Source organism: Opisthorchis viverrini (genome assembly GCF_000715545.1).
Source record: "Opisthorchis viverrini unplaced genomic scaffold opera_v5_18, whole genome shotgun sequence".
NCBI lineage: Eukaryota > Metazoa > Platyhelminthes > Trematoda > Opisthorchiida > Opisthorchiidae > Opisthorchis > Opisthorchis viverrini.
The window spans coordinates 2,236,300-2,251,904 of record NW_008751674.1 but is presented as its reverse complement, the minus strand read 5'-3'; the positions used below and the strand labels follow the sequence as shown (position 1 = coordinate 2,251,904).

Genomic DNA, 15,605 nt, shown 5'->3' with positions numbered 1-15,605 from the left:
ATATATAGTGATTGAACTTATCCAATCGAGACGTGGCTGACTGTACACAGGTGTCCGTGTGATTCTGGATTTTCTTTACCATTTTTCAGGGAACCTTAGCTTATAGATTTGGTTCAGCTAACCGTGACGACTCTTCATCTCGCAAGAAGGTCGGGCTTCGGACTGCATCCTACGTGTTCCACAAACACCTCGTGAGGCGATATCCGCCGCGTTGATTTCACTGTCCGCATACCTTCACCGATGTCTTGCGGTTCGCGCAAGTAACTTCGGAAACCCGATCACTGACCACACTTCGGACGGATTCGAGTGCCGTAAATTCGATAAATACAAGGGTGTTACAGTTGGCCGATGTCGAATCGGTGCACAACTGGAAGTGTCCGCATCTGTGGGGTGCTTTTGGGCGGAGGTAGAAAAACCCTCACTCACAGCCGAATCGCTGAGTAAATCCGGACTTGGTGGTTGATAGTCTCATTGCTTGTTTGCGATTACGCGCGTAGTTGTGTTGAGGAGAGCCTGGAGGGCGGTCCTCGAATCCGTCCGAAACGTGATCAAGGTGACCGCGTTTCCGGAGTTTCGTCGCAAACCGAACGAATGACCTCTGACTCTGTAGGTTCTGGCCTACTGAGGGGAATTCAAATGGAGGTGAATTCAGTGTCTTCTTCAGTATTCGCATAGCATCTCTGATTTTTCAGTTGGAGTTGACGGCTGCTCCTACTTGAGGTACCACAGAGTTAGAAACATTCTTCGAGTGCGTTGGCGGTTCCACTACCATTCGATTAGAACCCAGTGCATGTCATACTTCAATCTGCTTCAGTAGTTATTTGGAATTACTCTTTTTATCGCCTAAGTTCTTCGTTGATAGTGGATGGATGGGGTGTAGTCTTCTCTGAAAAATAAACTATGTCACCAGGTCCAAGGGACTTCTCTTATGAGAGGCGAGTTACTTTGCATGAGAAAAGGACGTTAACTCATCATTACGCTATAGTATATTCATATATTGTGACGACAGTATGGTTTCCGGTAGCTGTTCTGTTTTTTTCTTCCATGAGATGCAGTTCTGTCATCAACAAACAGCGATCGGAGTTCAGGTTTATTTCGTCGAATCGTTTCAACAACCTTATTTCAGGACAAATTACCTGGGACGCCATGTCTTTTAGAGGAGCTCATCGGGAGCGGTCGATAGATGCACGCGCGCGCACATACACACTATTCGTAACCAACCGAACTAGCCATGAATGATCTCAGAAGATACACTAAGCTTAATGTGAGATAAAAGTGTGGATTCTATGTTTTTCCACGGGAGATATCCGAACATGTCAGATATCTTTTCATAGTTCGAAAAACGGATATCTGCTCAGTCATTGGCAATTCGTTTTATTATACTGTCGTCACTGAAAACTCATTATGGCAACTGTAGCTTATTCATACGTAGTAAAAATACATTTTAGCTTGAAATGCCGTGCTTCTCTTGGGGAATAGAAATATCGGACAATTTGAGATATATATCTCCCGAACGTTTACTCCTGGCTCCGATTCCTGGCAGGATACTTTATCTGCTCTAGGGCAGTGGTTCGAATCCGTCGGTAACTTGCCATCATGCAGAATTAGGCAACATAGTATCACCTTAGTCGTCGCGTTTTTTCAGGGTACAAAATGGCTGTACCTCCGAAAGGATGTCGCCAGTAAATATTCCAATGATGACTAAATAAACTGAATGTGAGTTATCTGGACTGAGAACGGCTTCCAACCCGCCGAGTTCCATGGATATTTTACTATTCCTTCCACGTCAACTTGGGTCGTTTTCGTTTTGTCGCTGCATTTTTGGTGGTTGGAGTGGAGGAGAAGGCTCTGGTTTATCAATTTTGGGGGTGCATATCAATGGACAGGGGAAAACTCCACCAAGTGCTCCGCTCACTCGGTGGACAAGATTAAAACCGAATTTGACTTAATCGCGTACTGTTGAACGGAAAGTTCGCGATTCCAATCATCCTTCCAGGTTCACAGTTGCCTCACTCTAATCCACGGCTCTCTCTCAGACCTCAAACTCCTTTGGCGTTTTATGAAAACTGTGTCCTTATCGTCATCATCATCGCTATCACCGCTTTCATCATGACACACGTCCTTTCAGATTCAGGGATACACCACTTTGACGCCATAGGTGTCTCAAATTGGCAAACGCGGCCCGAGTCTTGCAGATTCGTGCATTCACCTCATCTGTCACACTACAATCAGAACTAATACAACTTCCAAGATACGTAAAACGTTCCACAACTTCCAGTACCTCTCGCTGGATAACAAGAATGGAATGGAACAAAACAGTCCAATGAAAGGCTGAAATAGAGAGAGAGAGAGAGAGAAATGTTGATCAGTATGTTCGTTAGGAGGACTGCCTCCTAACACGGGTATACCAAAGGACGGGATGACTTTGGTTGGTTCATCCAAGAATACTTGAGCCTTCTCCTCTTCGAACATGTGAACGATGTCGTCTGCATACTCCACATCGACAAGGTTTTCTCCACAGGCTATTTGAACACCAGGGTTTTGGTGACCCTCCAGCGTTTGTCTCATTATTTCATCGATCACGAAGTTAAAAAGAAATGAAGAGAGTGGGCATCCCTGACGGACACCGCTTTGTGTACGGAAGCTTTTGGAGAGCTTCCCCGTCATCCACGATTTATGTAGAATATCATTCACTGAGCCTCACTTGCCCTTCGGGTAATGTTATCGTATTCGGCCACTGCGTCACAGTCAGCCTAATTATGTTCATTCAAGACGTCACTCATTCTACTTACAACTCAAGCACTGATGTGCATTACTGCCTCTTAGTAGTGTTCCTTCGTTGAGGAACTTTTTTCGAGGAACTAACGGACTACTCCAGTTTGATCGGTCTCTGCACTGTAGGAGAACGAACACTGAACGAAGACACTTTTTTGTCTGTTCCTGTGGGGGTCTTTGTCCTTGATTGGACCACTGTGAATCGTCCATCATTTGAGGCTCTGCACTAGCATTACCAATTCATTGCTAAAAGTGTTCACAGGAGAATTCTCATCTCCGTAGACACCCTGAAGAACGATCACTTCCTCGATAGAGTTTACAGCTTCGTTGTCTGTCAGTCACCACCTCGTGTTGATTCCCTCAAGGCGAATCCTCTAAGTGTGAATGATTCACCCCTTTCCCCTGTGATGTGTATACCTGTCCAGAGGTGACAGGTATGTTTACAATAATAACAGTAGTTGTCAACCGAGGATCAGTCAATACGTGATCACGTGATGTGGTTTCCGTGATGGAAGACCAAGTGGAGCGAGTTAACCACATTGCTGACCAATCGATCGTCGCCGAGCGGTTTAATCCGGAGGTCGCTAGTTTGGGTCTAGTGTTGATCCTCGACTTTCGACTTAGAGTGATCTCGCTTACAGAGTGAAATCTCTGTCGAATAGTGTTTATTTGTAATTCAGAACGCGTCATCACTGTTGAATTTGTCGATTGCACACCATAGGTGATTTGGTCACACACTCCGCATCAATGTCATCTCAGTGGTGTAGCTGTCATGATTTGGTTCACCCACACCTGAGGTAATTTTGTCGTTAGTGCTCTGTCATTGCATTCCAGATTCGCACAGTTTTTGATCTTACTGTTTTTCAATGTGTTCCATTGGAACAGACTCAATCCGCGGGTGACCCTCCTCCTCTGAATGGTGGACCAAATATGGGTAATGTGCTATCAGAGTCCAATCTGATCAAAAGTTATTTTGCTGCAGGGTGAGAGTGGCAAGTGTTCATAGTTAAAACTCTTTAAACCTGCGGCCTATCGTCTGGATACCTGAATACTTCTTTTTCAGATTGCTGTTGAGCGACAGAACATCGAGGATGCTTATGTGCGTTGGCAAACTGCCACAGCACGCGCCAATTCGTGCCTGATAGTTACTCCCCGAGTGAACACTGTTCCGTTGGGTAACTCGGCTGACGCAAATACCAGTTCGCAACGAGATGCAGATGATGGGGTTCTGAAGGAAACATCTATTCTGCGTACTGCAAGACCGCCATCAAGGGGTGGTGGAGGCACTGCTGAAGATATCAAGCCCGACGTGGACATGCTAGAAGTGGAGAATCAGAAATGGTAAACACACTGTGCGATTTCACCGATTGTTTTCAGTCTGATCACTTCTTCAGCTCTCGCAACTGCATCCCACTTAGTGCTGATGATGAATTGAGCCAATCACATTTTATTGCATTGAAGCCATCATTTGTGTTGATCAGGAAAGAATGTTGGGACGCTTCCATAATTTACAGGGATCAGCATTTCCCTGACAACCCCTAACAAGAGGTAGTAAACATGGCTTTCGAGGTCTATTTCAAATACTGAAACATCCTGTCATTATTTACAAGGAAGCTACGATGATCCAGCAGGAAGCTCCAAATGGCCAAACATCTATCTAGGGGTTGCTGCAAATCGCTTCAGCTCTAGTTGTAACTGTTTGTGGACATAGTTTGTCCCACATCTTCGGGAAGGGTTTTAACCGTAATCCAGTCACATGAGTGCGCTTTTCAAGCGTCCTTCAGAGCTAACCTCTCGCGAGTCGATTTGGTAAATATGTCCACAGGTGCTGATCACTTTCTCGTGACATGAGATGCCCAGACGCTCGTCGATATGTGTGCGGTGACTGCGTCAACCAGGAGATGTCGTTAAGTGGAGATCACCTGCGACCACTGGAGGTGGAAGCCAATCACTTGTTTGTTTTAATTAGTCAGCTACATTAACATTAACACCCCTCCGTTCTTTTCCACACTAGTCTGGCTCATCTGGTTCTACCATATTTTTGTAATTGTGATGATTCGCTACTCACTATCGACTCGGTTGACCTTGCTTACATACTGAACAGTGAAAATCAAAAGTTCCGCAGTCTTATTCATCGTAGCGAATCAGATGCGTGAGTTTCAAGTAGATTGCTAGATTCCTATGTTCCAAGTGGTAAGAGCGCAAACTTACTGACCGGAAGGTCCGTGGTTCGAACCCGAACTCTGCCTCTCGACTTCCCCTGTCTAGGCTTGGGCAACCTGGCAGTATCATAGGCCTCGTGAAACCTTCGGGTGGCATGGCAGCTAGGCCCCGAAAGGGCGCCACAGCTGAACGAAGAAAAAAGAATACATCTCTTGTTTGATTTTTCATCCTTCAATATTTAAATAGAAAACTCATGTAACCCACAAGGCAGCCAATCGATGAAATGATCTGTGATGGGGAATAAAGTCACGTGAGCGCCAACTCGGCTTGTGGCTGAACTTGTTCGGGACGTCCGTCATTCTCGGTCAATGTGAACCTAAGAAAATCAGGACGGATGCTCGTCGATCAGGACGAATCCGACAATTAGTCGCACCATTCTCTACCGTGTTTCAAAATTTTCCGCTGTCATTCTCTCCTCACCAGGCTGGTATCATTAATTATTGCTCTTTCACATTACTTTTTAGTGGACCAGCCCAGGAAGATATCAACCCGCCACCTCGTGCCTCACTTCCGGTGTACAATGTGAGCGCCCAGTTTGAGGTTCGGCGCCTTCTCAGTGAGCTTCACGAAGCGTGGAAGAAGTTTGAACCTCTTCAAGCTGCACTAACGCGCGTCAATCGACAGTTGGAAATTCTACTCCAGTCCCCACCTAAGTGAGTTTGATACCATCTCTGTGGATTTTCGGAGAACAGTATGTCTCTGAGTCATCATATCTTCATTATTCCTGGCGAGATGGCCGAAGTGGTTAGAGCGCGGATTACTAACCTGAAGGTCCGCGGTTCGAATCCGACCTCCGCCACTCGACTTCCCCTGTCTAGGCTTGGGCAACCTGGCAGTATCCCAGCCCTCGTGCTCCCTTCGGGTGGCATGGCAGCTAGGCACCGGAAGGGTGCTACAGCTGAACGCTTTTTTTTTATTCCTGGCTGGTAGGCTTGTATTCCGTCCAACCGGATGACATCTATTATATTTTGAGACCTGATTCAAGGTAGTGCAGTGATTTCCTCTCTTATGTGTGGGTTCTTTTGTCGGAATACTGTGAAATCGCGATTTCAGTCGCCCGAACGTTGACTGCATCCAGTTGCTTTGGTTTGTGCGCATTTCGGGCGGCAAATTGTTTGTGATGTATACGACGCCTGTGTGCTGAGCGATCTACGGAGGCATCACTGTCAACCCTGGTGTTGCCGCACATACACTGTGCGCACCCACGGATCGCGTTCAAGAAGGCTTGGTCGTTTTCCCGTTTGATTTGGATCTTTTTGAGCTGAAATCCTTGGAATTAACGTATCAACAGCTCCTACTCATGTTATGTTTTTGGCCCACCAACCTTCTGTTACTTACAACTGTCATGGGACAGCAAATCACGTTTGCTGCCCTACTGATTATTAATGTGCATACTTTGTGATATAGAGCACAGTCCAATGACAAATAGTCCTCTTTCACTACCTAGGCTAGATACCTTTGTAACGGCAGATACTACTGACGAAGCATGCGAGTAGTCCATGGTTGGTGTCCAAGTTCCGTTCCCGCATCTGATAGAAATTGAGGTTTATTACTGAAATTTTGGAGCTGGTTTGTAGTGATCGTTTACTATTTTGTGTAAAAGTAGTCAATAAATATCCGGGAAAGTTCAAGGGGACGCGTGAGAATACTCAGTTTTCTAGACTGCGCATTTGATATGTTTGCTTTCCTGTCTAATGGCTTGTAACTATTTAGCTCTTGTTTGCCAACAAATGACTTCCCAGCGAAGGGATTTCCACCTTTCACCCTTATTTTCCCCAACTCCAGACAAGAGCGGTCGTGGTGCCGTGGTTGGGTTCGAACCTCGGACCTTCCGGTCAGTAAGTTTGTGCCTCAAGCAGCTGTGAGTTGTCTTGAACTCAACCACAAGGGGGATGATGGATTCAACAACAAACGGGATTGGAGGGGCGTAAAGGCCACACGCGAAACTAGCTCTTTCCCCCTTCTTTCATGGCGTTTTATTAGAGTGCCTGTTTGGATGTGTTATGTCGTCCAAACCCAGACATGCGCTCTGCTGACGGATGAAACCTGAGCTGTTCGTTGTGTCCATAATTGTAACTGGCCGAAATTCCATGCATCCTAACACGGTGTTTGACTTATGGTCTATGGCTTGTCGGGTGATATGCTGATCTGGGCTGCTAGCGAATTGTCCGTGGCTCACCTTCAGCCTCTCCAACACGTTTGATTCTCCAATTAATTCTGTCACAGACTTCTCTGGATACACCGGGTTTCTAGCCGTTTTCTCATTTCAGTCGAGATAGCTCAGTAGACCGAAAGGTCCGTGGTTCCAACCCAACCCCCGTATCTCGACCACTCCTGTCTAGGCTTGGGTAATCTCACCCCTCGTATTCCTTCGGTTTGCATGGCGGCTATGTGCCGAAAAAATGTCACGGCTGAATGACCATCATTATTATCATAATTCTCTTTTTACTCTTCGGATTTCCTTTTGGTAGGGAAATTTATCTGACCGATGAGGAGCGTCGCACTTTGAATTGGCACTTTGCTAATCTAGAGTTCGCGAACGCCACCCTGTTGAACAACCTGTCACTCCGTCACTGGGATCAAGATGACGCATTCGAGTTGAATGGCGAGCATTGTGTGGTCCGTGATGGATATTCGAGCATGACAGATGCTCTGGCCTCAGCCATAACCAGTTCTCAAACCGGACCTGGCCCGGTTCCATCCACCATCACTCCGAATTCAAAGCAACGTGAAGCACCGTGTCCCTACACTCTGGGACCAGGTCATATTGAGCTCAAGAGTTCAGTTAAACGGATAATATATACGGAGAAAGGTAAGACTCTGTGTACAAGAAACACCTACTTTACTTTCTTACGACTTTCTTTAATGTTGGAGTAAGGCATGCTTTTTTTGGGAGGGGGGGGGGCGAGATGGCCTAAGTGGTTATACCACGAGTTTACTGATCGGAAGGTCCATGGTTCGAACCCGACCTCCGCCTCTCGACTCTCCCTGTTTGGGTTTGGTCCACCTGACAGTATCCCAGCCCTCGTTCAACCTTCAGTTGGCATGGCCGTTAGGGACCGAAGGGATGCTACAACTGAACGATTCTTCATGCTTTTTTTAGAGGTTGTCCGGTAGTTGGTTTGGTACTCTTCAATGAGTACCTTCCGCAGTTGACCGCCAGTTTTTTGTTTCTAGTGAGACCACCGTAGATGCAGTTTTTCGAGGGGATCACACTGAAAGATATTATTTGAAGGACTTGTCTTTGAACGTACTATCCTCTTTGCTTTACCGCTTCGCATAAGCACACTATATTAGCCAATGGGAAGATATTACTCATAATCCATAACGTGAATCCGCCAACTACTCTGGGAAAAAGCTAGCCTACCCTCGTGATACATTTCTTTCTGGTATCTAACAGGTGTCCGGGTAGATACCCTAAATGCGGCCTTCAGTCAAGACGATCTGATTGAGAACGAAGCGGACGCGGTCGTGTGCACCCTTCCACTCGGCGTTCTCAAAGAATCCGTACAACTGACCACGGAACACCGCACTGGCCCGAAAACCACTTCCATCAGGGGTGATAGTGGTGGCCACCATCAACAGCTGGACCTGACCAAATTGAGGGCTCCGCTGTTCGACCCCCCGCTGCCTGATTGGAAAGCTGATGCGATTCAACGATTGGGCTTTGGAGTTTTGAACAAAGTGAGATAAAAAAGTAGCTAAAACCCCTGTTTCTCCCTTTTTTGAGAGAGTTCATGCATTTTGAAATGGAGTTCCTAATATCTTCGAACTAACCACGGTAATATCCTCTAAGAGAGACTAATAGAAATCGTTATCTTTTTCTAGTCACACACACATTTAGTCCAAAACTGCAAAGTTTTTCCTGGCATCAACAGTGGCATTCAAACGAACTAAGGGGACCATTATATTTAGTGTACATTTACGGCCACAGTTCATTGTTATCTCTTGTTAGAGACGCTGAGCGCTGTCGATTGCATGCCTGGGTTTCCAGCGCGGACTCCCCCAGCTTTTCACTTGCATCAACGTAACTCATACTGTCTTTAGTCACTTAGGATTTTCGTGTAGTTCATCATCATCGGCAACCTAACGTTAGTGTAAACGTTTCATCACCAAACTAGGTGACATCATTAGTGCGTTATTGGGGAGTGGAGTTGTGCGTAGCGGTGGGTTAGTGGTTATGCCACAACCGCTTGTGCACAACCACTAACCCACCGCTACGCACAACTCCACTTCCCAATAACGCACTAATGATGTCACTTCGGTTGTTGATGAAACGTGTGCAATCAAATTACCCAGCTCAGCGAACAAGCCAACAACCATCTACGCTACCTGAGCTACCGACATTTTGCTCTATAGACAACATTAGTGTTCACTAATGTTTTGCTTCCGTACCACCAAAAATTACTTGAAGACCTTATTGTGAAGAAAAGAACAAAAGTACATGGAGAAGGGAATTAGTACCACTATAACCATTCTGAGGTGCCTACACTTCCATGCCCTCAGGCAATCTGTCAATGACAAAACGAGCGCCACTGACATCGAATAGTGGCCATGTCTTGCACCGTCTCCAAGCGGGCGCAGTGAGGGTCACGCGGTCCCCATCCTAGAAGCTGAGTCGCACCGACGGCACCCAGACTTTTCGTTATCTTTTTCTTACACTCCAAGGGGGGGGGCGAGATGGCCCAAGTGGTTAGAGCGCGAATTTACTGACCGGAAGGTTCGTGGTTCGAATCCGACCTCCGCCACTCGACTTCCCTGTCTAGGCTTGGGCAAGCTGGCAGAATCCCAGCCCTCGTGCTTCCTTCGGGTGGCATGGGAGCTAGGCACCGAAAGGGTGCTACAGCTGAACGCTTTCTATCTATTTCTACATTCCAAGGTAAACCGTTGACCACTATCCCGATTCCACCACTTTGAATTGGGTACGGAAAATATCACTCTTTGGCAAATGATGGTTCGCCATTCGCAATACATGACCTAACCAACACAGTTTCGATGGGAGTCCCCTGTGCACAACCGAATACTCACTTCCTAACTGCCTGGTTATGAATTCTCCGACACCAACCCACACCGGCCATGGTTCCAGGACATCAGCTATCGAAGTCCTGGGAAGGCGTCTTAGTTCCACTGCCCAAACAGGCCAAGTCTCAACCATACAGCCCGGACTGTAGCCTGATACACACGTCTCTTGGCATCCGGGAATATACCACTTTGACACCATAGGTGTCTCAAATTAACGAGTGCCACCCAAGCCTTTGCAGATTCGTGCATTGATCTCATCTGTCACACTTCAGTCGGGATTAATACAACTCTCAAGATTCGTAAATCGCTCCATCTCTCCTTGGACTGTAAGTGACGTATTCAGCGCACGTCCTGGGGCGTGACCTTACACTTTGCTAGTGCGAATCCCATGCCGAGAAACGAGATGGCTTTGGCTCGCTCGTTTTCAAAAGGTACACTTCTGATTGGTCACATCTGCTATTCAGGGGGCTTAGCAACCCGGAAGAACTCGAGATAACTCAGTGGTTTTGGGCGCGCACTTACTGAGTTCAACTTCCAGTATCTCGACTGCTCCCTGTTTACGCTTGAGCAACCTAACAATACCTTAGCCATCTTGCTTCATTCTAGTGGCATGGCAGCTAGGCACCGATAGGGTGTTACCGCTGAACGATCATTATTATTGCTGCTAATATTGTTATCATTATCATTAGTAGTAGTATCAGTATGACTATCATGCGGCTCTTTTGCAGACGGATTGGAATGAAGTACAACAGGGTATTGCAATACAGTAGCCCCCTTGATAAAAACTTACTGCAGACCAAACTAGAACTTATTGCAGAAGATATTTTCCTCATGTAGCTATCCTACTCAACAGTGAGAAGAAATAGTCCCATCCGCGAACACATAAGTTTTGAAAGCGCAGGTTCCCCTGAACAAGAACACATCGCAGGACGTGACCACGAATCTATTGGTCACCGAGTATGAAAATTGCCAGGACGAGATTAGCTAGTACAGCACTGGCGGGTTTTCATCGTACCAGGACTTGTCCTGTTTCCACCATCATCTAGATGGTCTAAGTGGTTACAGCGCAAACTTATTGACCGGAAGTTCCGTGGTTCGAACCCGACCTCTGACTCTGGATTCCCCTGTCTCGGGCGGTCTGGCAGTATCCCAGCCCTCGTACAGCCTTCAGGTGGCATGGCAGCTAGGCACCGAAAGGGTGCTACGGCTGAACGACTCTGTGATCTAGCCCACGAATGTTTGTCCATGTTTAGTGTGTGCGATTTTGATGGGTGCGAGTAACTTCGTAAATGGGGACTAATCGAAACCGGTAGCTCAAGCAGTTCCTCATGAACTTCGTTTCTGGCATTATAATTGTCTGCTGCAACGACTGTGGAGATTACGTCTGTTAGTCCATTCATTGCTTGTTGAGAGAGATATGATATTTTTTTTCAAATCCTGTGACCACAATCAATCCTGTTCTTGCCTCAAACAGCCATGGGATCGCACAATCAACAGCAAATACGCGGCCTATCATTATCGACCGTAAGGACCGCGTACTTGCCGTACAGTGGTTATAGCTACCACAGGTTCGTTCACCGACGAATTGAGGGAGGTGGGTGCGCGAGAGGTGAAGTAATTGATGCGTAAATACAGGGTTGTCAGTGGACTTTTAAGTTGGGAGGTTGGGAAGGGAGTTATGCATTGAAGGCATTAGCGCCCTTGAGGGCGCGGCCGAACCATGTCTGACAATGTCTAACCATTGAAGTCTCCCGTCTCGAGGTGCCCATCGAAGGAGACGGAAATGTCTAGCGCAGCTGAGTTTGCTGTTAATGACTTCCATACTTCACTGCAACTAGTGTGGCGTTGTATACTGCTGATGAAATATGTGGGTATAATCTAGCTAAGCACCCTCCCTGAATCTGATGGAAGGTTAATTTGAAATTATTGAACCATTTTACAGTGGTCATTTATCATTCTACCAAATTACTTACACGAAAGTTCAAGGAGACGCGTGAGGATGTTGGCCATATCAGAACTCTGTGAAAATGAGTTTTTTTTACTTTCGTGTCTGATAGCTTGAAACCACTTAGTTCGAGCTTGCCGGGAAAAAAGCAAATTCGCACTCGAAGGCGCTCTTCCCTTCACCAGTATTGCATACTCCTCTCGTCGCGGGCTCAAGAAAGATGTAACGTTCGCGGTGGCAAGATACGTAGCTAATGTTTAATGTGTCTTAGCGTCGCAGTACCTGAAGTTACCAGTGAAAAGGAAGAAGGCCTTCGCTGCTTAGTTATTTATTAGAAAACTGAACAGTTACAGACTGTTGGACAGGGAAGGGAAACTCTCATATGCATCTTGTTTACACAAACTGAATACCCATCTTGTCCTTAAACGCGTCTTCCTGAACTTTCCTGGGTATTATTGACTGTTGCTCAAATGCAAGCAAATGCGACTCCACAAATTCCGTAATATATCTCACTTTTCAAGAGGCCAGGCGGATTTACGAGAAAACGTACTACTTGCATGCCCCCATCAGTAGTATCCACCGTTACAGCAGGATAGGTCGAAATTGTTACCAGTGGTATATAACACGAAGATTCTGGAAGTAAGTGACGCCAGTGATCCTCGAAGTGCTTCTAACTGAGCTAACGCAGACCGGGCACTGTGCCCAGGTTCGGCCATAACTGCTGGTCCAGGGCATTACTCAGTCTTTCGAATGAATTGCCATGTTTTATCGGTTCCATGTTGTTTGAGGGCGACAAAAAGGGATAGCCATTGAGTGGGAGTTTGTGTGATTATTCTTGCTATTTCTTCTTTTCGCATTAATCGCCCAGGCGAACATTCGTCTTTTGCCTGGGTGGTGTGCAGCATGCACATTGAGTTAGAAAACACTAGACGTTATCTTTACAGGTCATAGTTGTCCGGGGACTGATATTGTAGTGGTGTTCCAATCGAAATACCCTTTGGCTTAAAAGCCTGATTTCACGACAGTGTTGTTTAATGTAAGACTAACAGAATAGTTTCATTTTAAGAAAAACCATTGGATTCCTCATCCAGCTTCTAAATTTGAGAGCAACGGGTCGGTATTATCCCAGATCTCTTCCCAGTGGCCAACATCAGCAGAGACAGCAAGGTCAGTGTTGATGATGATGCTTCGTTGCCGCACAAACACAAAATTCATCTAATTATATTTAGAGCTTTAAATGACAAGGAGAGAAAAGAGTGGGCGAGGGAGAGACTTGTTGCTGGCCTATCTTAGGCATTCTGAGGTGCCTACACCTCTAGGCGCCCAGTCAAACAATCTGGAAAGAAACTGACGACACGCACGCCACTGAAATTGATCAGCCACCGTTTACTTGATTGCTTCCAACTCATTGTAGGAGAGGTCACGGGAACCCAGTCTTGGGCGTACCTCACCAAGACATTCAAGCTTTTCCTGGTCAATCTGTATGGGTGATTTTACTGTTAGACCGCTCGCCTGCGATAAAGCACATTGGGTTAGCGACGTACACAAACAGTCAAATCACGATAGGATCCGGTCCGTTCTTGACGGCGAGGGCTACTACTTGTTTGCATTGCGTGGTTTGGTTTATTTGGAAAAAAGTCCAAGTCTGAGGCAACGGAGCGTCGTATTCCCAGCAAAGCTTGTTTCAGTACAGGCACTTAGTGAGTCAAAAATACACTCGACTGATCCAGTTCCTCAGTGTTATTCTTTCTGCCTTTCTTCCAAGGTTGTTCTGGTGTTTGAAAAGTGCTTCTGGGATCGATCGCAGAATTTGTTCGGGCACGTGAATTCCACAAAAGAGTCACGTGGAGAATTATTCCTCTTCTGGTCCATCACTGATCGGCCCGTGTTGATCGCTTTGGTTGCTGGCCAAGCTGCGTTAGACTTGGAAAATAGCCGGCCCAGCCCTCAACGTGTCTCCCCTGGATCTCGCCTTTCCACCAGTCAAGTCGTTGGTGGCGTGGCCGGATCTAAGAGCACTACTGGCTCCTCTCCAGTCAGCGTCATACATGGTCTGCAAGAGCCTATTGTTGCTAGGGCGATGCACATCCTTCGGGGAATCTTTGGGTCCCAGGATTCATCGTACACCGCTTCTCTCGGTTCATCTCAAGTGGATCGCAAGAGAGTTGTGCCCAATGTGAGTTCCCATCTCAGCTGATTGGTATCGTCCATAATTGGTGTGGTTCGGTTGATTTTCCTTGGTTTGTGCGTTGGTTCTTTTCTTTGTTTTTGGCACACAAGCTCATTCAGTGTTCATTCTATGACGTGGTGGCTGTTGCCACTGCTACCCGAAACTGTATACTAAGCTATCAGTACGATTTTCCAGTGAATCATCCACTGTTAGTTCTTTACATTCGTTTTCAATGCCAGCCAACCGTATATATACAGACGCTCCGTGAAAAAGCCCGTTCACCTCAGACATTGGTTACGCGGTGTTTCCAAATTTAAGCATAGGTGAGCATTGGTTGTCATCACTATGTTGAGCTATACAACGGGCTATCCTATCTTCAATCCAGTTAGTCTAGTCTTGTTTCAAATGTTCTTACGAGGCCACTGCCTTTTCGTTACTATTTGTTTGACCAGCCCATCGACGCAATTGTCACGCGTTGGTATTCCGATCCTGACTCACGTGGTTCCTATTCCTACGTCGGTGTTGGATCCACCGGTTTGGATTACGACCTTCTTGGCAACCCCGTTAGTGGAAACATCCTATCGGGAGGACCGCAGGAAGCTGAGAAATCATCCGAACGTGTTTCTCCGTCAAAGAAACCGCCCACAGTGTCTCCTAGTCCCACTCCTCGGGTTTTCTTCGCCGGTGAACACACGTGTCGCTTCTATCCAGCCACTGTCCACGGCGCCTTACTAAGTGGACTTCGCGAGGCAGCCCGTGTAGCAAACACCTTTTTCCCTGGTCCTGTCCCTGTTTCACAACATGGCTTCACCCTCAGTTGTCCTGCTTCTCAAATCAACACTGGTACTTGACTTGGACCCCCCACCCTCGTCCACCCATCCCTCTTCTTCTTAGTATATATTGCCATGAATGTACAATAACAGAAAATCCAAACACACAAAATGACTCTCACTAGCCTCCTCCGGAAGTGGAAGCTATCTGGACGGGCTCCAGTTATTTATTCACTCTAGTTTCCGATTGGTCTGAACAACCTGGTTCATTATCTGAAGCCACTGCACTTCCAGGTGCACTTATACGCACGTATCTCTCACCGAANATCTCACCGAAATCTTACGAGCGAAGTAGCTCTGCTGAACCAGTAGGTACGAGAAGGACAGTGTGCAAGGCACCGTTATGTTGAATGGGCAGATAGAATGATCATATAGAAACGTTTCTAGAGGAGGCGTGGTTATTAGATCACCGACTAAAAAAGAACTGTTGGTTGGATACAAGTAGCTCGCAAAAATGCTGGGCGTTTGAAAGGGAAACCACCGTTAACGGGACGTGTATAGGTGACTTAAATTTCTGATAAAAAGAATGGGCACTGGTTAATAGCACATCAGCGGACTACCATCCGGCTCTAGTGGTCAGGTCTTCCGAGACGTTGGCATCCTTGCAGTTTAGGCACTTATCGCAAAGAAGTGTATTCAC

General features: G+C 46.6%; 1 protein-coding gene across 1 annotated transcript in view; it reads left to right on the top strand.

Moving 5' to 3' along the window:
• T265_01693 (hypothetical protein) overlaps positions 1–15,065 on the top strand; it is a gene marked incomplete at both ends in the record, with an annotated part of 31,843 nt that extends 16,778 nt beyond the window's left edge. Inside the window, 6 exons of the mRNA XM_009165759.1 lie at positions 3,839–4,116; positions 5,463–5,651; positions 7,470–7,810; positions 8,399–8,682; positions 13,731–14,141; positions 14,588–15,065. Coding sequence (XP_009164023.1) covers positions 3,839–4,116; positions 5,463–5,651; positions 7,470–7,810; positions 8,399–8,682; positions 13,731–14,141; positions 14,588–14,986 — 1,902 coding nt within the window. The remainder of the gene's footprint in view (positions 1–3,838; positions 4,117–5,462; positions 5,652–7,469; positions 7,811–8,398; positions 8,683–13,730; positions 14,142–14,587) is intronic.
• Between the last annotated feature and the right edge of the window lie 540 nt (positions 15,066–15,605).